The sequence below is a fragment of the Notolepis coatsorum genome, assembly GCF_963971535.1.
Source record: "Notolepis coatsorum genome assembly, chromosome: 6".
In the NCBI taxonomy this organism is placed as follows: Eukaryota; Metazoa; Chordata; class Actinopteri; order Aulopiformes; family Paralepididae; genus Notolepis; species Notolepis coatsorum.
Genome location: NC_140170.1, coordinates 136,225,120 through 136,249,372, shown reverse-complemented (window position 1 = coordinate 136,249,372; position 24,253 = coordinate 136,225,120). Strand labels below are relative to the sequence as shown.

Genomic DNA, 24,253 nt, shown 5'->3' with positions numbered 1-24,253 from the left:
ACCATAAGACAAACGGTGAAGCACAACTACACAAAAATCCAAAACAAAATCAAAGACGACCTTGATAGATGGGCAAAACTTAAAAACACAGTACAAGCACGGATATCAATAGTTAAGATGGATGTACTACCTAAAATCAACTTCTTCTGTTCAATGCTACCGTTACCCCCTCCAGAGGGTTACTGTAAAAGATTACACTCCTCCACATACAAATTTATTTGGAATAACAAACCACCACGTATAAAAAGATCCACCGCACAGAGAAATAAAGCAGATGGTGGCATGACATTTCCAGATTTTTTCCTATATTTTAAGGCGTACACATTAAGTCCATTGACAACATGGTTTGACTCCCAAGCATTAGCATCCTGGAGAAAAATAGAAGAAAACATAGTAGCCCCACATAGACTGAAGGACATAGCATACACTAAACTACCAATCAAGCACTGTGAACGAAAATTTGGCCCCATAATTACTCATGCGATCCGGATATGGCGTGAATCACAAAAATAAAATCCTAACCCACAAAAATGGCACAATCATACTCCCTTATTCAATAACAATGCACTCTTAATTGGAAAACGACCTATAAGATTCCCTATATGGGAAGAGCAAGGCATACACTCATTAGGGGATGTTTTTAACAAACAGGGTTTTTGTAGTGATAAAGAAATACGCAAAAAATTTAATCTCACCAAGTCCACATGGCTTTTTCACAAACAGTTAGAGCTATGTTTGAAGTCTCACGGTGTTCCATTAGACAGACCAATTGAACACCACAGATACCACAAATTCTTCTACGCAAGAGAGACATCGAGAGGTTTTGTTTCAGAATTGTATCATCAATTACTAACGTCCTCGTATGAAACCCTCCAACTTGACTCTGTCTGGAGGAGGGATATACCAGACCTGGAAAATGACTTTGATTGGCAAGGAGCCTGGGCAAATGTCCGACTTACATCAAGGAACCCGGATCATCAACAAATCAATCTTAACTATATTCACAGGACATACTTGACTCCTATAAGACTGTGTCGAATGGGGCTTAAACAAGATTCCAAATGCACCCAATGTACAAATGGGGACGAAGGGACATTTATGCACATGTATTGGGACTGCTCACCAGTTAAGGCATTCTGGAAAGATGTGACCCAACAAATATCAAAACTCGTATCTTGGAATATACCTGTACACCCCTCGGTATTACTATTGAATGATGTTTTTGAGTTTGCAGTGAATCCACAGCTAAAGAGATTGGTTTTATCGGGTATCACAGTAGCCAAAAAGCTGATCGCATCACGCTGGTTTCAACCGGAAAAAATGTGCCATAAAGTTTGGTTTCTTACATATCTCGATGTAATTTACCATGAAATATCTACAGCAAGAATTCTGGGTCTCAATGAATCCAAAATGTCAATGTGGTTAGAAGTGGTGGAGAGAATAAAAGCTAGCTTATAATGGTAGTGTCTGGTTAGGTGCGAGGGATAGTGGAGGTACTTCTCAAGGTGGGGTCCGGGAGGGGGGGGTTCGAGCTGAGCATATGTGTGTAGGTTTTTTTAGATAACAGGTATTAGGGGTATATCTTATATAAGACAACTAACTAAAATGTGAACTCATTGGATGTGCCCTGACAATTAATGCTTGTATATCTTATCGTGTGTTGTCATGTTTGTTTATATGTTTGTTTAAAAAATAATAATAAAATAAAATACAAAAAAGAAAAGGATCACCAAGTTACTCTGGATAAAAAAAAACTTTAGACAACATTGAAACAAAGCTTCCTGACACATCTCCATCCGAACTCTTGGAAGAACTAATTGAAATCTCATCTGATACCACCTGGAGAGCTAGTTTCAGAGTGTGGTGCCGAGTACCAAGTATCTCATGATGCAGCAGTTAAGGTGTTGATACCATTCAGCACCACATATCTGTGTGAAGCTGGCTTTTCATCCATGACAGCTCTGGAAACAAAATATAGGGCCAAGTTGAGCCTTGAGGATGACATGAGTGTTGCCTTGTCAAAGACTGACAGCAATAAAGACTGTTTGCTTATTTCCCATGTTCGCTTTGTAAATTCCCAGTCACTGAGTGAAGATCTGCTGTTTTGCAAATATGTCAAAAACAGAGCGACAGCTGATGAGCTCTTCAAAATTATTGACAGTTACCCGACAGAACATGGACTGAAATGGGAGAACTGTGTGGGCTTTTGCTCTGACGGTGCGCAGGCCATGGCAGGGAAAAGGAGGGGGCTACAGGCGCTCATCAAGGGGGTCTCGCCAAACGCGCAATGGACGCACTGTAAATTCACAGAGAGGCGCCAGCGTCAAGACAGCTTAGCCCTGAGCTGAATGAGGTTGACAGAAGTTATAAACGTGGTAAATTTCATCAAAACCAGACCCCTGAAAGCGCGCCTGTTCTCTGCGCTGTGTGAGGAGATGGGAACTGACCATTCTGCAGTGCCGTTTCACAGCGAGGCAAGGTGGCTCTCGCGAGGGAAGGTGTTGTCAGGTGTTGAAAGGTCACGATATTGGTGTTATTTCAATACATTTAAACATGGCCCATTTCATGACTATTTTTGTTGGGGCGAGGGGGGGGGGGGGGCGCAAAATATTTTGGTCCGCCAAAGGGGGGCCTGACAGAAAAAGTTTGAGAAGCACTGCACTAGTGCATCACCGTTTTCACAAATTCTTTTATGACAAAGAGACATCGAGAGGCTTCGTTTCTGACTTTTATCGCCATTTACTTATGTCCTCGTATAAAGACCTCCCCCTGGATACGATTTGGAGAAAGGATGTCCCAGAGTTGGATGTAGATTTTGATTGGGATGCAGTCTGGGAACATTTTTGGTTATCCTCACGCAACCCAGATCACCAACAGATTCATCAAAAAAAATTCACAGGACTTATTTAACCCCTAGACGATTGAATCTAATGGGTCTCAGACCTGACTCTCGATGTACCTTGTGTCCAAACGGTGCCACAGGAACATTTATGCATATGTACTGGGAATTCCCTCCTGTTGAGATTTTTTGGGAAAATGTTACCTCTCAGCTATTTTCCCTCTGACCATACCTGTATCTCCTTCTGTATTGTTATTGAATGATGTCTCTCAATTACCGACCTCTACACATGTGAAAAGACTAATTTTGGCCGGCCTCACAGCCGCAAAAAAAATTGATTGCCTCACGTTGGATACACCCAGACAAACTCTGCCCGAAGGTATGGATTCTCACCCATCTTGATGTGATCTATCTGGAGATATCCACTGCACGTTATAGGGGTTAATTAATCTAATATCGCGATTTGGTTGATAGCAGGGATGCCCCGATCACGTTTTTTGCCACCGATACCGATCACCGATCGTCGTGAGCCATATCGGCCGATACCGATCCGATACCGATCGTTTTTGATTAAAAAGAAATTAAAAATTATTTTTAATAAAATATATATATTATATAATTAGACTTGTACTTTTATTATCTGCGAGACATCGCCACCACGCAACAAGCTCCACTGTCTGTGTGTACTCTAGTAGCCTCCAGCTACGGCCAGGATTCTCCGGAGCTGCACCTGGACCTATACTCGAGTAGCCTTGAGCAGAGCTACGGCCAGGATTCTCCGGCGCTGCACCTGGACCCTATTGGCATAACGTTACTTAACTGTGCTCAGCAAGCCCTCAGCTCGAATACGCATCGAATCAGTGTTATAAGACATTGATATCAGGAGCTATCTGTAGCTACTGCTAGCCGGATATATAACGTTAATACAACGCCTCAGTGAATTATTTAGTTCAATGGGACATTTCGTTTTGAACGGTGAACTAACTTGCGCTAACGTGAGCTAACAGGTAGCATACACGTCTCTACTAGACTTTGTGGAGCGTTTGTTGATGTCAGGAGCTATCGGTAGCTGGCCGACTAGATGTTATAAGACATTGATAAGACATTGATATAAGACATTGATATCAGGAGCTATCTGTAGCTACTGCTAGCCGGCTAGATGACGTTAAGACAACTATTTAGTTCAATCGGACATTTAGTTTTGAACGGTGAACTAACGTCAGCTAACGCAAGCTAACGGAGATATCAACATGGACCACTAGACTTCTGGGGCATTTGTTGATATCCGGAGCTATCAGTAGCTAGCCGGCTAAATACCGTTAGACAATGCCTACTAAAAGTGAATAGTTGACTGGGTAATTTTGTTTAAACAGTAACGATAGCTAGGTAGCTAACGTTAGCTCAGGTCGAATGCACTATCTAGACTCAGCAGAGGAGGTCCGCCTCCTCTGTGTTTACAAACTCTACACGGGTACGGGCGGGGCTAGGGAGGAGGAGCAGTTTGCAGGTCCTGTGCGTCTGAGACAAGCGAGTGAGATATCCACTTGATCAGTTTCCGCGATCGGCGAATATGACTAATTATCGGAATTCCCCGATCGCATATTTATACTAATTATCGGCCGATAACGATCGGTGGCCGATCGATCGGGGCATCCCTAGCTGCTATATTATGTATGTAACTCACGTTGAGGTCCTGGGGTGACGAGCGAGAGGGGGGGACCGGGGGGGACGGGGACGAGCGAGTGTCCATGTATATCGGTTTTTCTTCTTTTTTGTGTGTTTTTGTTTAATTAATTATGTGTATGTTCTGGGCCCCTTTGGCTTTGGGTCGGATGGTCGCAGGCTCGGGGTGGGGGGGGCCCCTGATTCGGGGCCTCGGCGGGTCGTGGTGTTAAAGAGGCATGATGCTTTGACTCGCTGGGGTGCCGGACTCTGGGTCCTCGAGGGTTGGGGATCGTGGCTGCCGTGTATGGTGATGGAGGGGGCTCAGGATGATCACTGTACAATCAGTCTCAATTATTGTCTTGTCATTGTTGTATTAAGTTATTGTCCTGGTATGTCTTTTTATGTATTATTATTGTATGGAAAAAAATAAAGAAAAAGATTTGATAAAAGAAAAATACTAATTGGAGTCAGACCCAGAGTGCAGATGAATTTACAAACACAACCAAAAGTCTACAATCTCCATGGTTATGCTCCCATGCAAGTAATATGCTGTAATAATCTCAATCCAACAGGCAGGGACGCATACTCACTTGGAAGAGAGCTGATCCACATTTCTGGAGAGGCAAACAACATTGTCTCAGGTATATGAGGGGGCTGCATTATGGGATTCGGCAGAACAGCAGGGGGCATCTCAACCATGGGTGCGGGGTCCATCTCCACATCCACAGGCTCCTCCTTAGGCCACACCTTATTAGGCTCTTCTTTGGGCCAAACCTCAATGGAAGGGGGAACACTTGGGGCTCGCATGGATGACTCCGACCCAGCGGGAGACCACATGAGAAGAGGAGAGGGGCTGGTGCCTAGTAGGACCGAGGAAAATACATTAGTTAATAGCTTGCATGCCAAAACAATATCAAAACAATATCAATTGATCAATCAGTCAATCTACAGTATCCATCCATCAATATATGCATCTTCACTGACTGAATATCTAACAAAACAGATAAATACGGCAGGTCACACTGTATTGCCGGGTGTTAGGAGAATTGTTTAAAACCATTGAGGGTGATGAATAGACAGAACCCTGACCGTTGGATGGGTATGGAGGGAGAGATTCTGGAGTATCAGGAACATCATCGTCACCACCCTCTTCCTCATAAGGAGTCCAAGAACCAGCATCTGAAGACCCTGAGGGGGAACAAATATGGAGAGATTAGCTATTGAGGCATCTGAAACATCAGCCGTAAAGATGATTTTATTATACAAGTTATACAAGAGCTTGTTGGGTCTCTGCATCATGTTATTGTTACACCTGGGTGCGAAGGGGTAATCAGTAGTATCTGCTAGTTTGTAATCCATTTTGCTTAAAAGGTTTTTGACCACTAGATGAAATTGATGTTATAGAGCAGTGTGAAGAAAGGGGTCCCTGAAAATTGTGCATCATCTTCCAGAACACACAAGCACCAGGTGACACAAGCATCAAGTCACACAAGCACCAGGTCACACAAACACCAGGTCACAAAAGCACAGGGTCACACAAGCATGCCACGAGCGGTGGGGGTGACATAAAACACTTTAAAAAGAATAATAATAAGGGCGGCTAAGTGGCGCAGTGGGCAAGGCGCTCGCCACTAACGCAGGATATGCTGGGTTCGAGCCCAGCTCTCGGCGTTGCTTCCGGCTTGGCTGGTCGTTCATACTAATACAATTGGCAGTATTAGGGGGTGGGAAAGCCGGTAGGTGGGGATCGGACGTTGTGGACAGCGACTCCTACAGGTCGGTTGGTGCGCCTGTAGAGCAGAATCAGGCAGTATCTGGGGCAGCATGAGCCTCCCACGTGTTACTCCTCGCCACTGAGAGACCGCGCTGTCTGGTGAAAAGATGCTACGGCTGCCTCCTCGTGTACCGGAGGGGACACGTGATGCAAGGCTTCGTCCACATTGCAGCCGACCAGTGGGAGGCATGGTCTAACAACGTTCGAGACAGGGGAGGGTAGAATTGGATAATACGAAATTGGGATTTCGTGAAAATTGAAAATGGGGAGAAAAAGTAGATTAAAAAAAATAAAAGAATAATAATACAAATGTAAAAAGGGCAGACTATGCTATCTGGCATATGCTACTGTATGCGACCAAGCAAAGTCTTTAATATACACAATATTATGAGTCATAGTCTACATTGTACTAACCTAAATATTCATGACTGGATGTCGGGATTAGCATGGGTGGTGACTCTCTTGAGTGCCATTTATTTACCCAAGTTATTTACCTGATGCTGTGGATGTCACAAATATCATATATTTTGAACCCACAGTTGTTTACCTGGGTTACTCAGGGGCTGTGGGATGTCAGTTATTTACCTGGGTTACTCAGGGGCTGTGGGATGTCAGTTATTTACCTGGGTTACTCAGGGGCTGTGGGATGTCAGTTATTTACCTGGGTTACTCAGGGGCTGTGGGATGTTAGTTACCTGGGTTACTCAGGGGCTGTGGGATGTCAGTTATTTACCTGGGTTACTCAGGGGCTGTGGGATGTCAGTTATTTACCTGGGTTACTCAGGGGCTGTGGGATGTCAGTTATTTACCTGGGTTACTCAGGGGCTGTGGGATGTTAGTTACCTGGGTTACTCAGGGGCTGTGGGATGTCAGTTATTTACCTGGGTTACTCAGGGGCTGTGGGATGTCAGTTATTTACCTGGGTTACTCAGGGGCTGTCAGTTATTTACCTGGGTTACTCAGGGGCTGTGGGATGTCAGTTATTTACCTGGGTTACTCAGGGGCTGTGGGATGTCGCAGACATCGTATATCTTCAGTGGATTCATGGGCACCTCTTTGGTGCCATCATAGACTAGGTTGAATTCACGGCTTTTGTTCAGGGCACAGCGAAGCTGAGCTTTCCACTTGGCAGGATCGGGTTCATCAACTCCTTCCTGGAACTTACCCGTCTCCAATGCCCAGGCCTGGGGGGGGGGGGGGGCAAATATCACACCAGACATAAAAATCAGAACCACTTTATTTGCCTAATAATTGTGTTTGACGTACATGGGCCTGACGTTACCATTAAACAGACCAGACTGTTTATAATAAAGTTTATGAGAACTTCAATAATAATTATATATTTTTTTTAAATATAAATTGAACTTATTCTAAACGTTACTAATATAGTACTTTTCAAAACAAAATGTTACAAAGTACTTTACAAAACAAAATGTTACAAAGTACTTTACAAAACAAAGCCTTGTGGCATACAGTATGGTTGTGGTAGTGTAGCATGAGGTAGTTAACCTGAATATACTAAGTAGCATGAGGTATTTAACTGAATAGACTTAAGTAGCATGAGGTATTTAACTGAATAGACTTAAGTAGCATGAGGTAGTTAACCTGAATATACTAAGTAGCATGAGGTAGTTAACTGAATAGACTTAAGTAGCATAATGTAGTTAACTGAATAGACAAAGTAGCATGAGGTAGTTAACCTGCATTTATTACATGGCGTTTTAACATTCGCCGAAATGCTTGATTGTGATTGGTCAATAGCCCCCGACAGCGGTGAATTATTTTTCGATAACCACCAGTGATTATTGTTTTTCGCAGCTGGAGCAATCAAGCCCACTGACACACTGTTTCAGTGCAATCAGACACACCTGCCGTCTGCCGGCGATAATAATAATCACTTTATTTGGACTGACACAGAACAACTGCGTCTGCATTTGATCTCGTCTTGTCGATGGTGTAAAATGAATTGGGTATATTGTTAGTAAGTTAGCCATGTAATAAGCGGGATAATGTATAGCTATACTCTGTCATTGTCGCAAAATAATTGACCTTCACTGACGTTTAAAACACCTCGGCAAAGCGCCTCGGTATTTTAAACTCTGTCGGTCAATTATTTTGCGACAATGACCTCGTAGCTATACATTATCCCTTACATACTAAGTAGCATGAGGTAGTTAACTGAATAGACTTAAGTAGCATGAGGTAGTTAAACTGAATAGACTTAAGTAGCATTAGGTAGTTAACTCTGCTGCTGTGTGACATCACAGGAAGACTGTTGTTAAAGTGATAGATATGTGACTGAAGATTCAAGACGACTTGCAAACATGTCACTGCATTGCATTCCATACATAGATTTGTGGAAACTCACCACAATGTTACAGGCCCACCACAAATAGATTTTCCAAAACGGACACAGTAACGTATGAACAGTGCTTCTTGTGGTGTGGGGCATGTACAGCCTTTCCCCCAGCTGACTGTGTAACTAAATCTGACCACCACGAATAACCTGAGGAATCTGGCCAACCACCACCACGAATAATCTAGTAAATCTGGCCAACCACCACCACCACCACCAATAACCTAGGAACCAGGAACCAGTGGGAAACACATCCTTGTTTACAGGTTTCATCACCTTAAAGATTGTGTTTTCTTCCTCGTGCTGGGGTGTGTGGCGTGTAGCATGTTTCCATGGGATCCTGAAACGCATGGCTTCCCGGTCAATCCATACCAACCCTGGGTAGAGCCCACTGTCCACTTGAGCAACCAGCCAGGGCTTGAGACGAACGCGCCGTGGGGTGACCGACATCCTTACTGGAAGACAAGAGATGAGTTTGTTAGGCCATGATAGACTGCACTTGAGCCTGAACAATATATCTATAGCTTATCACTATGGATGTACCAATGCAGATATTGGTATACATATGGATAAAATAGGGTATTGTATTGAGAGAAATTCCCCAATAATAAATCCAATACCAAGAAACATGTAACATACTAGAAATCAAAGTAAAGTTACTTGATTTGCTGCAAATTCAAAGTAATGGATCGGATCAGTACTTTGTATCAGTTTAGAACTCAGAATCTAGAATCTGCATTGGCAGTGAGAAGTGGTATCGGTGGAACCCAATTTATCACAAATATATTGGTAATCGGTCCAATAATCTTCTATGGGTTATAGCGGGCTCATGCAATGCATATGAAAGCTTGAGAGCTGAATCCATAGATACCAGCCATGTCATGCTAGCTGAACAGAAAAGGGGTTATTGCAAAAGTCAAGCTAAATCTGGATTTTGGGGGTGGGGGCATGAACATGGCCATTTGGGGATTGGGGACCCTTGACATCTCACCTCAATCTGAATGAAAACGATGCCCATTTTTCAAGTTTGTTCAACTGTAAAATATCCAAATATCCTGCCTTTGTCACAACTCTGATAACAAAATGTGAGGGATGCATGCTAAAAATGTGTGTGACTATCAGCCGATGGATCAATAGCATAATTTGTTTTACTCAAATATCAGTCCTGCACTCTCAATGACCAGCTTAAAATCTCAGCGATCCCAGGAGAATACAGTGTGATCATGTAGTGAGTCTAGCATCGTCTGCTAGACCAGGGGTTCCCAAATAGTTTCACCCCCCACAGTTGCCCATAAGGTTCTGTTCCACTGCTATCTTGAGGAAATATTTATAAAAATATGGTTAGGCTAATTAAATTGCATAACTCTATACTGTAGATGTTTAAATGATGTGTGGGTAAAGAGAGGGATGTTCTGTAACAAACGTCTGCCAGTGAAGACAAAAGGCATTCCATTGAGCTGTACTGTACCCATTCTGCAATCTGTTCATTAAAGTTTTCAATCAATCAATCAAGAGTTCATTGAGTTGAAATTCTACTTTTCCTCATTTAGCTGAGATCCCCCTTCAATAACTCTTCCCCAGGCTCCACTCTCGGAACCACTGGACTTACTCAATAATCAACTAGGCTGCAGTAAAAAAAAACTTAAAACCAGATTCTCAAACATAAACATAAAGACGGACAAGACGCTCATCACAGACAAGCTGGATGTAGCCAATTACTTAAAACATCTTCTTCACAAACATAGCCACAACACTGGTAAACAAACTACCCTCCCACTCAGGGCATTATGGGGTAGAACACATAGTAGCATACTACAAAAACCTAGGGGTCCGCAAAGACGACTTCAAACTAGAAATGGTAACAACCGATGAGGTACTCAAAAAACTGAGCGCCCTCCAACCTAACAAGGCCACTGGCCATGACAACATCCCCTCCAAATTCCTCAGAGACTCAGCAGCCGCCATCACCCCAGTCATCACACACATAATAAACCTCTCCATAAAACAGGGACACGTCCCCATGGACTTCAAAATTGCGAGAGTGACCCCACTGCACAAAAAAGGCAGCAAATTAGACCCAGGCAACTACCGCCCTGTTTCTATTCTTACCTCCATCTCGAAAGTCATGGAGAAAATAGTCTACGAACAGGTCGAAAAGTACCTGGCAGAGAAAAATCTAATCTACGAATTCCAATCTGGCTTCAGAACATCCCACTCCACTGACTAGGGATGCACCGAAAATTCGGCTACCGAAAATTATCGGCCGAAAATGGTTAAAACGGCTCTTTCGGCTAAAAAGGGTTTTAGCACCGAAAATATATGACCGAAAGTCAAATAACGCGACTACTACAGACATACCGGTAGCATGCGCAACATGTAACATAAGCAGCTTGGCAGCTCGTCCTGCATTCTACAGCCTGTGATAACTAACTCCTCTTGGGAGTAGGGATGTCCCCCGAAACCCGGTTCTAAACTAAATTAGAAAAAAACTGAGTATTGATCAGCTCCGACGTTAACGGTACTGCTATCAGTAGTCTAGGAGCGGATTAGCTACGGAGCTAACAGTGTACCATCCATCTCCAACGCAACGGTGGCAGCAACAGTGGACACTGAGTAATGTTAACGTTATGACGAGTTCATACTACACTACACGTATGAACTCGACATAACGTTAACGTTACTCCGTTTAAATGAAGTGTTTAATTAGCAGCAATCTGTTGAAAATGTATCGTTAAACCGCAAATGGAAATGCGAGGACAGGAAGTCGTCATCAATCGTTGTAGTCTCTCGTAAGCTACGTCATCCCCCGCTAAGAGTCATGGGAGATGTAGTAAATGCAACAGTCCTGTGTGTGTGTCTTTATGCAATCGTTATGCAGTTTTAAAGCACCTTGGCTTTGTTCTGAATGCACTTTGTTGTAATTATCCTACAGAGAAAAGAAAATGCACACATGCACACATGAGGGAGAATAGCTTATAGCAGACTTAATGATGTTACTGTAGTGGCTACAGTAAGCATTTTATATAAAAGTACTGTATTTTTGTATGACAACTAATAAAGAAACTTGAACTACCGTCATTCACTGCGTTCTAGCCTACATGGAAGGACTTGTATTTACTACATCTCCCGTGACTCTTAGCGGGGGATGACGTAGCTTAAGAAAGACGAGTGAAATAAAGCAGACGGTGGCATGGCATTTCCAGATTTTTTCCACTATTTTAAGGCGTACACATTAAGACCATTGACAACATGGTTTGATCCCCAAGCATTAGTATCCTGGAGAAAATTGGAAGAAAACATAGTAGCCCCACATAGACTGAAGGACATAGCATACACTAAATTACCAATCAAGCACTGTGAGCGGAAATTTGGCCCCATAATTACCCATGCGATCCGGATATGGCGTGAAACACACAAAAAATATCCTAACCCACAAAAATGGCACAATCACACTCCCTTATTCAATAACAATGCACTCTTAATTGAAAAACGTCCTATAAGATTCCCTATATGGGAAGAGCAAGGCATACACTCATTAGGGGATGTTTTTAACAACCAGGGTTTTTGTAGTTATGGAGAAATATGCACAAAATGTAATCTCACCAAGTCCACATGGCTTTTTTTACATACAGTTACGGCTATGTTTGAAGTCTCACAGTGTTCCATTAGACATACCAATTGAACACCACAGATACCACAAATTCTTCTATGAAAGAGAGACATCGAGAGGTTTTGTTTCAGGTTTTTATCATCAATTACTAACGTCCTCATATGAAACCCTCCAACTAGACTCTGTCTGGAGGAGGGATATACCAGACCTGGAAAGTGACTTTGATTGGCAAGGAGCATGGGCAAATGTCCGACTTACATCAAGGAACCCGGACCATCAACAAATCAATCTTAACTATATTCACAGGACATACTTGACTCCTATAAGACTGAGCAGAATGAGTCTTAAACAAGACTCCAAATGCTCCCAATGTACAAATGGAGACGAAGGGACATTTATGCACATGTATTGGGACTGCCCACCAGTTAAGGCATTCTGGAAAGATGTGACCCAACAATTATCAAAACTCGTATCTTGGAATATACCAGTACACCCCTCTGTATTACTATTGAATGATGTTTTTGAGTTTGCAGTAAATCCACAGCTAAAGAGATTGGTTTTATCGGGTATCACAGTAGCTAAAAAGCTGATCGCATCACGCTGGTTTCAACCGGAAAAAATGTGCCGGAAAGTTTGGTTTCTTACATATCTCGATGTGATTTATCAAGAAATATCTACAGCAAGAATTCTGGGTCTCAATGAATCCAAAATGTCAATGTGGTTAGAAGTGGTGGAGAGAATAAAAGCTAGCTTATAATGGTAGTGTCTGGTTAGGAGCGAGGGATAATGGAGGTACTATCCAAAGAGGGGTCCGGGAGGGGGGGGGTTCGAGCTGGAGCATATGTGTGTAGGGTTTTAGATAACAGGTATTAGGGGTATATCCTGTATAAGACATTGGTATAATTGGTAATTTCGTTGGATATACACTGTATACGGTAAAGTATTATATATATTTTTTGCTTTCTGTTTCTGTGCTTGCATGTCATTTTAGCCATCTTAATTGTTAGTTTCATTATGCATTGTGTGTTGCGTACTGACTTTTAATAATTTTGTTTTGCAATAATAAAAAAAAAAAAAAAAACACGAGTGAAAGAGGAACTGAAGCGGTGTTAGCTAGCTTAACGCTAAAGTTAGTTAAGGTTTTTAACCGCGACAGGCATATAGTAATGGCGAGGATATAAAGCATGTTAAAGACGCATTTATTGGACGCGTTGCGCGCAGAGTTTACATAGAAACAGCGCGACTCCCGAGTCCCAAGAGGAGTTATCACAGGCTGCAGAACGCAAGACTGAAGAGCTCACGTTGCGCATGTAATGACTGAAGCCGCGTTTTGATGACATCATCACAACAACACGCGTTAGGTTACAGGTTGTTTCTGTTTCGGTGATATATTTTCTAGGGCTGACCTTCGAAGCTTTTTTTGGCAATCGAAGCTTCGGGGCCGAGCTTCGATTTTAATTCGAAGCTTCGGAAAAAAAGAAAATGTATCTTATGTTGTGGGACTTGTACAGCACTTTCGTAAACTTTGTTTTTAAATGTGCTCTATAAATAAAGTGGGTTGGATTAATTAATTAAGTAGCCCCTTTCGTGACTGAGCCAACAAGGTTTCACTCGGCTGTGTGATTTAATTCAAGGTGGATCGCTGTTGTCGTTTGAACAACTTCAGATTTCATGGGAACTACCAATCCCCCAAATCAAGAATGTTTAAGATGAATGAAGTAAGATTTTGATTATTTGAAATATGCACAGAATTATGTCAGTCTACAAGGTCCGGATTCTACATGGTCCGGCAATGTAGACCTTGTAGACTCCACTACAGACCAATTATCAGTGAATGTTCATGCATTTTTAAGAAGGGCAACTTCCACAAAAAAACAAAGAACTCACCAAAACATCTCAGTAGCACCTTATCTAAATTTTATTTCCTATTTTGTTTATTCATCCCAGTATCTTTCTTTCTTATGTGTGGAATTCTACAAGGCTAGAGCCATATGAAATCCGCGTTCACGGAATCGCGGACGGAATCGCGGAATTAACCAATAAAAATGGAATCAACTGCAAAACGTGGAATATTGCCGAATTTGGCCTAATCTGGACTGAAATTTCGTTTTTGGGTGGAACGTTTGGTGCACACGCGACCGGGGAGGCGGGGACTCTACAGCGTGTTACACACAACACAGCCGCGGTGCTCAAGCGTCTGGCTGCTTCAGTGTTAACATCGTCAAGAAGCTAAACAATTCCACAATAAGCCCTCAATTCAGAGCAGAACAGTATCCTAATGACTTTTATGCCTCCGGTGATAAGGCCTAACAAAATTAATAGTTGGTTTCAGGTTGGTTGTCAGTTTGGCCATGGGTAGGTAGGGAATTTATTTTATTTTATTTTTTTATTTTATTCTTTCCCACGGCGACTATGGATAGGGAATTTCTTTATTTAATTAAAATGTTCACAACAACATGGATGCATGTACTCTGCCAGCATGTTTAATATCCATAATACTAAATGTTTGACTAAGATTTCTATGAAACTTCATTCAAGGGAGCTCCCGTAGCTCACCGCGTATCTCGGCGCTATTTCGGCGTCGGGGACAACCGTGCCCGTCACGGATCTGGGGTACACGAGTTCGACTCCCGGACTCGCCGTATTTTCTCAGAGTGTCTTCCCCTGATCTATATCCCATTCAACCTGTTTCTGTCGGTCATGCTTGACCAGAAAAAGCGATAAACGCTAAAAAATGAAGTAAAAAAAAAAAGTCATTAAAATATTTTTTTTTTTTTTTTTTTTTTATATACTTTTTTTTTTTAAACTCATAAAATATATTGGGTCGCACCTAAATCGGCAGGGTCGGTCGGCAACCTGAAACCAACTATTAATTTTGTTAGGCCTAAGGTGCTTTGCTAATTCTGTCAACGTTCCGTGGACTGGACCCGCAAAAACACTTGCGACACTATTGTGATTAAATAGCTATAACGTTAGGACATGAATACATGATAGCTTCTAGCTAAATCTAGTGCACCCATCCATTTGTTTAATGCAAACGATTGTCATTATACACTGCCCTTTATAATCTAAATAAACTTAAATAGCTATGAAACGTTACAGTACATAGGACTATAGATGGAAATGATAGCTTCTTGCTAAATCTAGTGCACCCATCCATTTGTTTAATGCAAACGATTGTCATTATACACTGCCCTTTATAATCTAAATAAACTTAAATAGCTATGAAACGTTACAGTACATAGGACTATAGATGGAAATGATAGCTTCTTGCTAAATCTAGTGCACCCATCCATTTGTTTAATGCAAACGATTGCCATTATACACTGTCCTTTATAAATGAAATAAACTAAAGGTGCCTAAATTATGCATTACTATATTTCATCACAATATAATAGATATAGCTAGGTTACTGACATTGGCATTGTGATAATGTCAGTAGTAGCTAGCTGTATCTATTGTTTACACTTGAAATATGTATTTTTATTTTGTCACAATATTAATTGAAAAATATTGTGTAAAATTGAACTGTATTTCTGAGTTGCAGCACTTAAAAACATTAAATGGACTGTTATATCTTATTCAATTGTGGACATTTATTCATTCCCACTTATTAGACACTATTTCTGATGGTAAAATGAGCATAAAAAGCAAAATACAGAATTCTGAAATATTAACACTTTGACTGCCAGGGGGCGTCTTTAGACGTCTTTGCTGGCCATGCTAAAGTTGCCGGGGGACGCTGTACGTCGTCTTTATATCAATATTTCAAAAATCTGCGATCTGCGACTGACAAAGCCATACTTGGTCTTTACTGTACAACTGGGTCAGGACATTTGTAGGGGCCAGTTTCGAATTGCAGTCTCCCGTAGGTGTTCTTTGAGAGTGTTTTTGAAAGTGGGTAGTGATTCACATTCCTTTACAGCTTTGGGTAGGGCGTTCCACATTGATGTGGCATAATTGCTAAACATGTTTAGTCCCTTGTTTGAGCCGAATCTGGGTTTAACATGATTTGTGGAGCTCCCTCTGGTGTTGTGATCGTGGTATTCACTGACCTTTGGGAAGTATTTTGACATGTACATGGGTACCTTGGTCGTGTAGTGTATCTTGTAGACCAGGCCCATTGCAAGTTGCTGTACTCTGTCGTCTACTCTAAGCCACCCTAGGTTGGCAAAGTGGGCAGGGGTGAGGTGGGTTCTAGGAGTCAGGTCAAGCAGTAGTCTGACTAGTTTGTTTTGAGATGTTTGTAATTTGGTTTTTAGTGCCTTTGAGGTGCTTTGGTACCATGAGGTGCAAGCATAGTCGTAGTACCCTTGAATGAGTGCTCCTGCCAGAGTCTTCAGGGTATTCTTGTTTACCAGAGAGGAGATCCGGTACAAGAATCGAGTTCGTTGGTTGACTTTTTTTATTACATTTTGTCACAGGAAAGATTATCCTGGTAGACAGTCTCCTCCCCACTGCATGTATATATTCTCTCCCTGCCGTATGTATATTTCTCTCACACCCACCCACCCCCTCCAAATGTACAGTCTCCTCCCCACCGTATGTATATACTCTATCAGTATCTATGGGTAATAGTACTGTATATTTGAATATCGTATAAGTCACAAACGTAACCGTACTAAATACCTGTATGTCATGCAAGTCCCTATGCCATAAATGTCATGTATGTGTTGTATGTCATAAATGTCACTATGAATTGAAAATGGGGGACCCTGATGTAAACAAGACGAAAGTCTCTCTGGTCTGCATCCCCTTAACAATTGTGTGTATTGAGCCGTACTGTATTGTACCCATTCTGCAATCTGTTAAATAAAGTTCTCATTCATTCATTCACTACTAGATGGTTCACCATAAACGGAAACACACAGACCCCCAACAGGCGAGATAATTGAATTGAGTGATCCTTTAAGGAAACCAACATAGAAATGTGCTGCCAAAAATGCAGTTTGCCGAGACAAGATGGGCTACACAGGTGTGCGTCGTCGTGTCCTGTCCGTCCCAAAACGTGTGTGTAATTCTTTAGTTACAACCATTAGCCTAGTCTGTTTCTTAACTTCACCTTGGCGAATGTTTGCTGTGCTGTGTACCTAATATATTTACTGCGGTCAAGTGAGCCGTCTTTTGCTTTTGCGTGGTCAAGTGAGCCGCTCTTGTTTTTCGAGTGCGCGATTAGTTCCAGGTTTACGGTAATGCATTAAAACAAGCCTGGGACGCTGTTGTAATGAACCGACGTGACTTTTGAACACAGTCTCACAAGTAGATCTTACAGAAATACTTAATATGACATTGAATGCGCATCGAATCAATAGGACGTTTAGTCTAATCAATAGGACGTTTCGTATGTGCAGTATTATTGAACATCGAATCAATAGGACGCGCAGTATATTCGATCACTAAACTAAAGCTACAGACAATTCCACAGAGGAACACTTCCGGTGAGGATTTCAAAGTAAAGGATGGCATGTGGTTCATTTCTATTATTTCATAAGTAGTTTATTACACTGCCATGTTTGTACTTAATACTTCTCAAGACTACTTGCACAAATAATATTAACTACTTTTACTGTGTACTTTGAGCAATTTGAGTTTCAAAGTCCTTTTTATAGAACAATGAGTATTTTCGACTAACTTTGATGTGGGATAAAAAAAGATTTTCCCATAAGCACTTTATGAAACTGCCATGGTTGTACTTAGTACCTCTTAGACTACCTGTACAAATTATATGAAATATTTTTACTGTGTACTTTTTGAGTAATTTGAGTTTCAAAGTCCCCAGAATCAGCATTTTCGACTAACTTTGATGTGGGATAAAAAAAGATTTTCCCATAAGCACCTTATGAAACTGCCATGGTTGTACTTAGTACCTCTTAGACTACGTGTACAAATTATATGAAATATTTTTACTGTGTACTTTTTGAGTAATTTCAGTTTTAAAGTCCTCAGAATCAGCATTTTCGACTAACTTTGATGTGGGATAAAAAAAGATTTTCCCATAAGCACTTGATGAAACTGCCATGGTTGTACTTAGTACCTCTTAGACTACCTGTACAAATTATATGAAATATTTTTACTGTGTACTTTTTGAGTAATTTGAGTTTCAAAGTCCCCAGAATCAGCATTTTCGACTAACTTTGATGTGGGATAAAAAAAGATTTTCCCATAAGCACCTTATGAAACTGCCATGGTTGTACTTAGTACCTCTTAGACTACGTGTACAAATTATATGAAATATTTTTACTGTGTACTTTTTGAGTAATTTCAGTTTTAAAGTCCTCAGAATCAGCATTTTCGACTAACTTTGATGTGGGATAAAAAAAGATTTTCCCATAAGCACTTGATGAAACTGCCATGGTTGTACTTAGTACCTCTTAGACTACCTGTACAAATTATATGAAATATTTTTACTGTGTACTTTTTGAGTAATTTCAGTTTCAAAGTCCCCAGAATCAGCATTTTCGACTAACTTTGATGTGGGATAAAAAAAGATTTTCCCATAAGCACCTTATGAAACTGCCATGGTTGTACTTAGTACCTCTTAGACTACGTGTACAAATTATATGAAATATTTTTACTGTGTACTTTTTGAGTAATTTGAGTTTCAAAGTCCCCAGAATCAGCATTTTCGACTAACTTTGATGTGGGATAAAAAAAGATTTTCCCATAAGCACCTTATGAAACTGCCATGGTTGTACTTAGTACCTCTTAGACTACTTGTACAAATTATATGAAATATTTTTACTGTGTACTTTTTGAGTAATTTCAGTTTTAAAGTCCTCAGAATCAGCATTTTCGACTAACTTTGATGTTGGATAAAAACAATTCTTCCCATAAGCACTTTATGAAACTGCCATGGTTGTACTTAGTACCTCTTAGACTACCTGTACAAATTATATGAAATATTTTTACTGTGTACTTTTTGAGTAATTTCAGTTTCAAAGTCCCCAGAATCAGCATTTTTGACTAACTTTGATGTGGGATAAAAAAAGATTTTCCCATAAGCACTTTATGAAACTGCCATGGTTGTACTTAGTACCTCTTAGACTACCTGTACAAATTATATGAAATATTTTTACTGTGTACTTTTTGAGTAATTTCAGTTTCAAAGTCCTCAGAATCAGCATTTTCGACTAACTTTGATGTGGGATAAAAAAAGATTTTCCCATAAGCACCTTATGAAACTGCCATGGTTGTACTTAGTACCTCTTAGACTACGTGTACAAATTATATGAAATATTTTTACTGTGTACTTTTTGAGTAATTTGAGTTTCAAAGTCCCCAGAATCAGCATTTTCGACTAACTTTGATGTGGGATAAAAAAAGATTTTCCCATAAGCACCTTATGAAACTGCCATGGTTGTACTTAGTACCTCTTAGACTACCTGTACAAATTATATGAAATATTTTTACTGTGTACTTTTTGAGTAATTTCAGTTTCAAAGTCCTCAGAATCAGCATTTTCGACTAACTTTGATGTTGGATAAAAACAATTCTTCCCATAAGCACTTTATGAAACTGCCATGGTTGTACTTAGTACCTCTTAGACTACCTGTACAAATTATATGAAATATTTTTACTGTGTACTTTTTGAGTAATTTCAGTTTCAAAGTCCCCAGAATCAGCATTTTCGACTAACTTTGATGTGGGATAAAAAAAGATTTTCCCATAAGCACCTTATGAAACTGCCATGGTTGTACTTAGTACCTCTTAGACTACTTGTACAAATTATATGAAATATTTTTACTGTGTACTTTTTGAGTAATTTCAGTTTTAAAGTCCCCAGAATCAGCATTTTCGACTAACTTTGATGTGGGATAAAAAAAGATTTTCCCATAAGCACCTTATGAAACTGCCATGGTTGTACTTAGTACCTCTTAGACTACTTGTACAAATTATATGAAATATTTTTACTGTGTACTTTTTGAGTAATTTGAGTTTCAAAGTCCCCAGAATCAGCATTTTCGACTAACTTTGATGTGGGATAAAAAAAGATTTTCCCATAAGCACCTTATGAAACTGCCATGGTTGTACTTAGTACCTCTTAGACTACGTGTACAAATTATATGAAATATTTTTACTGTGTACTTTTTGAGTAATTTGAGTTTCAAAGTCCCCAGAATCAGCATTTTCGACTAACTTTGATGTGGGATAAAAAAAGATTTTCCCATAAGCACCTTATGAAACTGCCATGGTTGTACTTAGTACCTCTTAGACTACCTGTACAAATTATATGAAATATTTTTACTGTGTACTTTTTGAGTAATTTTAGTTTCAAAGTCCTCAGAATCAGCATTTTCGACTAACTTTGATGTTGGATAAAAACAATTCTTCCCATAAGCACTTTATGAAACTGCCATGGTTGTACTTAGTACCTCTTAGACTACCTGTACAAATTATATGAAATATTTTTACTGTGTACTTTTTGAGTAATTTCAGTTTCAAAGTCCTCAGAATCAGCATTTTCGACTAACTTTGATGTTGGATAAAAACAATTCTTCCCATAAGCACTTTATGAAACTGCCATGGTTGTACTTAGTACCTCTTAGACTACCTGTACAAATTATATGAAATATTTTTACTGTGTACTTTTTGAGTAATTTCAGTTTCAAAGTCCCCAGAATCAGCATTTTCGACTAACTTTGATGTGGGATAAAAAAAAGATTTTCCCATAAGCACCTTATGAAACTGCCATGGTTGTACTTAGTACCTCTTAGACTACCTGTACAAATTATATGAAATATTTTTACTGTGTACTTTTTGAGTAATTTCAGTTTCAAAGTCCTCAGAATCAGCATTTTCGACTAACTTTGATGTTGGATAAAAACAATTCTTCCCATAAGCACTTTATGAAACTGCCATGGTTGTACTTAGTACCTCTTAGACTACCTGTACAAATTATATGAAATATTTTTACTGTGTACTTTTTGAGTAATTTCAGTTTCAAAGTCCCCAGAATCAGCATTTTCGACTAACTTTGATGTGGGATAAAAAAAGATTTTCCCATAAGCACCTTATGAAACTGCCATGGTTGTACTTAGTACCTCTTAGACTACTTGTACAAATTATATGAAATATTTTTACTGTGTACTTTTTGAGTAATTTCAGTTTTAAAGTCCCCAGAATCAGCATTTTCGACTAACTTTGATGTGGGATAAAAAAAGATTTTCCCATAAGCACCTTATGAAACTGCCATGGTTGTACTTAGTACCTCTTAGACTACGTGTACAAATTATATGAAATATTTTTACTGTGTACTTTTTGAGTAATTTGAGTTTCAAAGTCCCCAGAATCAGCATTTTCGACTAACTTTGATGTGGGATAAAAAAAGATTTTCCCATAAGCACCTTATGAAACTGCCATGGTTGTACTTAGTACCTCTTAGACTACGTGTACAAATTATATGAAATATTTTTACTGTGTACTTTGAGTAATTTTAGTTTCAAAGTCCCCAGAATCAGCATTTTCGACTAACTTTGATGTGGGATAAAAAAAGATTTTCCCATAAGCACTTTATGAAACTGCCATGGTTGTACTTAGTACCTCTTAGACTACCTGTACAAATTATATGAAATATTTTTACTGTGTACTTTTTGAGTAATTTCAGTTTCAAAGTCCTCAGAATCAGCATTTTCGACTAACTTTGATGTTGGATAAAAACAATTCTTCCCATAAGCACTTTATGAAACTGCCATGGTTGTACTTAGTACCTCTTAGACTACCTGTACAAATTATATGAAATATTTTTACTGTGTACTTTTTGAGTAATTTCAGTTTCAAAGTCCCCAGAATCAGCATTTTCGACTAACTTTGATGTGGGATAAAAAAAAGATTTTCCCATAAGCACCTTATGAAACTGCCATGGTTGTACTTAGTACCTCTTAGACTACCTGTACAAATTATATGAAATATTTTTACTGTGTACTTTTTGAGTAATTTCAGTTTCAAAGTCCTCAGAATCAGCATTTTCGACTAACTTTGATGTTGGATAAAAACAATTCTTCCCATAAGCACTTTATGAAACTGCCATGGTTGTACTTAGTACCTCTTAGACTACCTGTACAAATTATATGAAATATTTTTACTGTGTACTTTTTGAGTAATTTCAGTTTCAAAGTCCCCAGAATCAGCATTTTCGACTAACTTTGATGTGGGATAAAAAAAGATTTTCCCATAAGCACCTTATGAAACTGCCATGGTTGTACTTAGTACCTCTTAGACTACTTGTACAAATTATATGAAATATTTTTACTGTGTACTTTTTGAGTAATTTCAGTTTTAAAGTCCCCAGAATCAGCATTTTCGACTAACTTTGATGTGGGATAAAAAAAAGATTTTCCCATAAGCACCTTATGAAACTGCCATGGTTGTACTTAGTACCTCTTAGACTACTTGTACAAATTATATGAAATATTTTTACTGTGTACTTTTTGAGTAATTTGAGTTTCAAAGTCCCCAGAAACAGCATTTTCGACTAACTTTGATGTGGGATAAAAAAAGATTTTCCCATAAGCACCTTATGAAACTGCCATGGTTGTACTTAGTACCTCTTAGACTACTTGTACAAATTATATGAAATATTTTTACTGTGTACTTTTTGAGTAATTTCAGTTTTAAAGTCCCCAGAATCAGCATTTTCGACTAACTTTGATGTGGGATAAAAAAAGATTTTCCCATAAGCACCTTATGAAACTGCCATGGTTGTACTTAGTACCTCTTAGACTACCTGTACAAATTATATGAAATATTTTTACTGTGTACTTTTTGAGTAATTTCAGTTTCAAAGTCCCCAGAATCAGCATTTTCGACTAACTTTGATGTGGGATAAAAAAAGATTTTCCCATAAGCACCTTATGAAACTGCCATGGTTGTACTTAGTACCTCTTAGACTACCTGTACAAATTATATGAAATATTTTTACTGTGTACTTTTTGAGTAATTTGAGTTTCAAAGTCTCCAGAATCAGCATTTTCGACTAACTTTGATGTGGGATAAAAAAAGATTTTCCCATAAGCACCTTATGAAACTGCCATGGTTGTACTTAGTACCTCTTAGACTACGTGTACAAATTATATGAAATATTTTTACTGTGTACTTTTTGAGTAATTTGAGTTTCAAAGTCCCCAGAATCAGCATTTTCGACTAACTTTGATGTGGGATAAAAAAAGATTTTCCCATAAGCACCTTATGAAACTGCCATGGTTGTACTTAGTACCTCTTAGACTACGTGTACAAATTATATGAAATATTTTTACTGTGTACTTTTTGAGTAATTTGAGTTTCAAAGTCCCCAGAATCAGCATTTTCGACTAACTTTGATGTGGGATAAAAAAAGATTTTCCCATAAGCACCTTATGAAACTGCCATGGTTGTACTTAGTACCTCTTAGACTACGTGTACAAATTATATGAAATATTTTTACTGTGTACTTTTTGAGTAATTTTAGTTTCAAAGTCCCCAGAATCAGCATTTTCGACTAACTTTGATGTGGGATAAAAAAAGATTTTCCCATAAGCACTTTATGAAACTGCCATGGTTGTACTTAGTACCTCTTAGACTACCTGTACAAATTATATGAAATATTTTTACTGTGTACTTTTTGAGTAATTTCAGTTTCAAAGTCCTCAGAATCAGCATTTTCGACTAACTTTGATGTTGGATAAAAACAATTCTTCCCATAAGCACTTTATGAAACTGCCATGGTTGTACTTAGTACCTCTTAGACTACCTGTACAAATTATATGAAATATTTTTACTGTGTACTTTTTGAGTAATTTCAGTTTCAAAGTCCCCAGAATCAGCATTTTCGACTAACTTTGATGTGGGATAAAAAAAAGATTTTCCCATAAGCACCTTATGAAACTGCCATGGTTGTACTTAGTACCTCTTAGACTACCTGTACAAATTATATGAAATATTTTTACTGTGTACTTTTTGAGTAATTTCAGTTTCAAAGTCCTCAGAATCAGCATTTTCGACTAACTTTGATGTTGGATAAAAACAATTCTTCCC

General features: G+C 39.4%; 1 protein-coding gene across 1 annotated transcript in view; it reads right to left on the bottom strand.

The window, feature by feature from the left end:
• The window catches only part of irf6 (interferon regulatory factor 6), a 60,904-nt gene that overhangs the window by 23,524 nt on the left and 13,127 nt on the right, over window positions 1–24,253 (bottom strand). The window contains exons 2-5 of the mRNA XM_084316210.1: window positions 8,911–9,089; window positions 7,267–7,462; window positions 5,594–5,692; window positions 5,095–5,364 (exon numbers count right to left, since the gene is read on the bottom strand). Coding sequence (XP_084172336.1) covers window positions 5,095–5,364; window positions 5,594–5,692; window positions 7,267–7,462; window positions 8,911–9,084 — 739 coding nt within the window. The 5' untranslated portion in view covers window positions 9,085–9,089. The remainder of the gene's footprint in view (window positions 1–5,094; window positions 5,365–5,593; window positions 5,693–7,266; window positions 7,463–8,910; window positions 9,090–24,253) is intronic.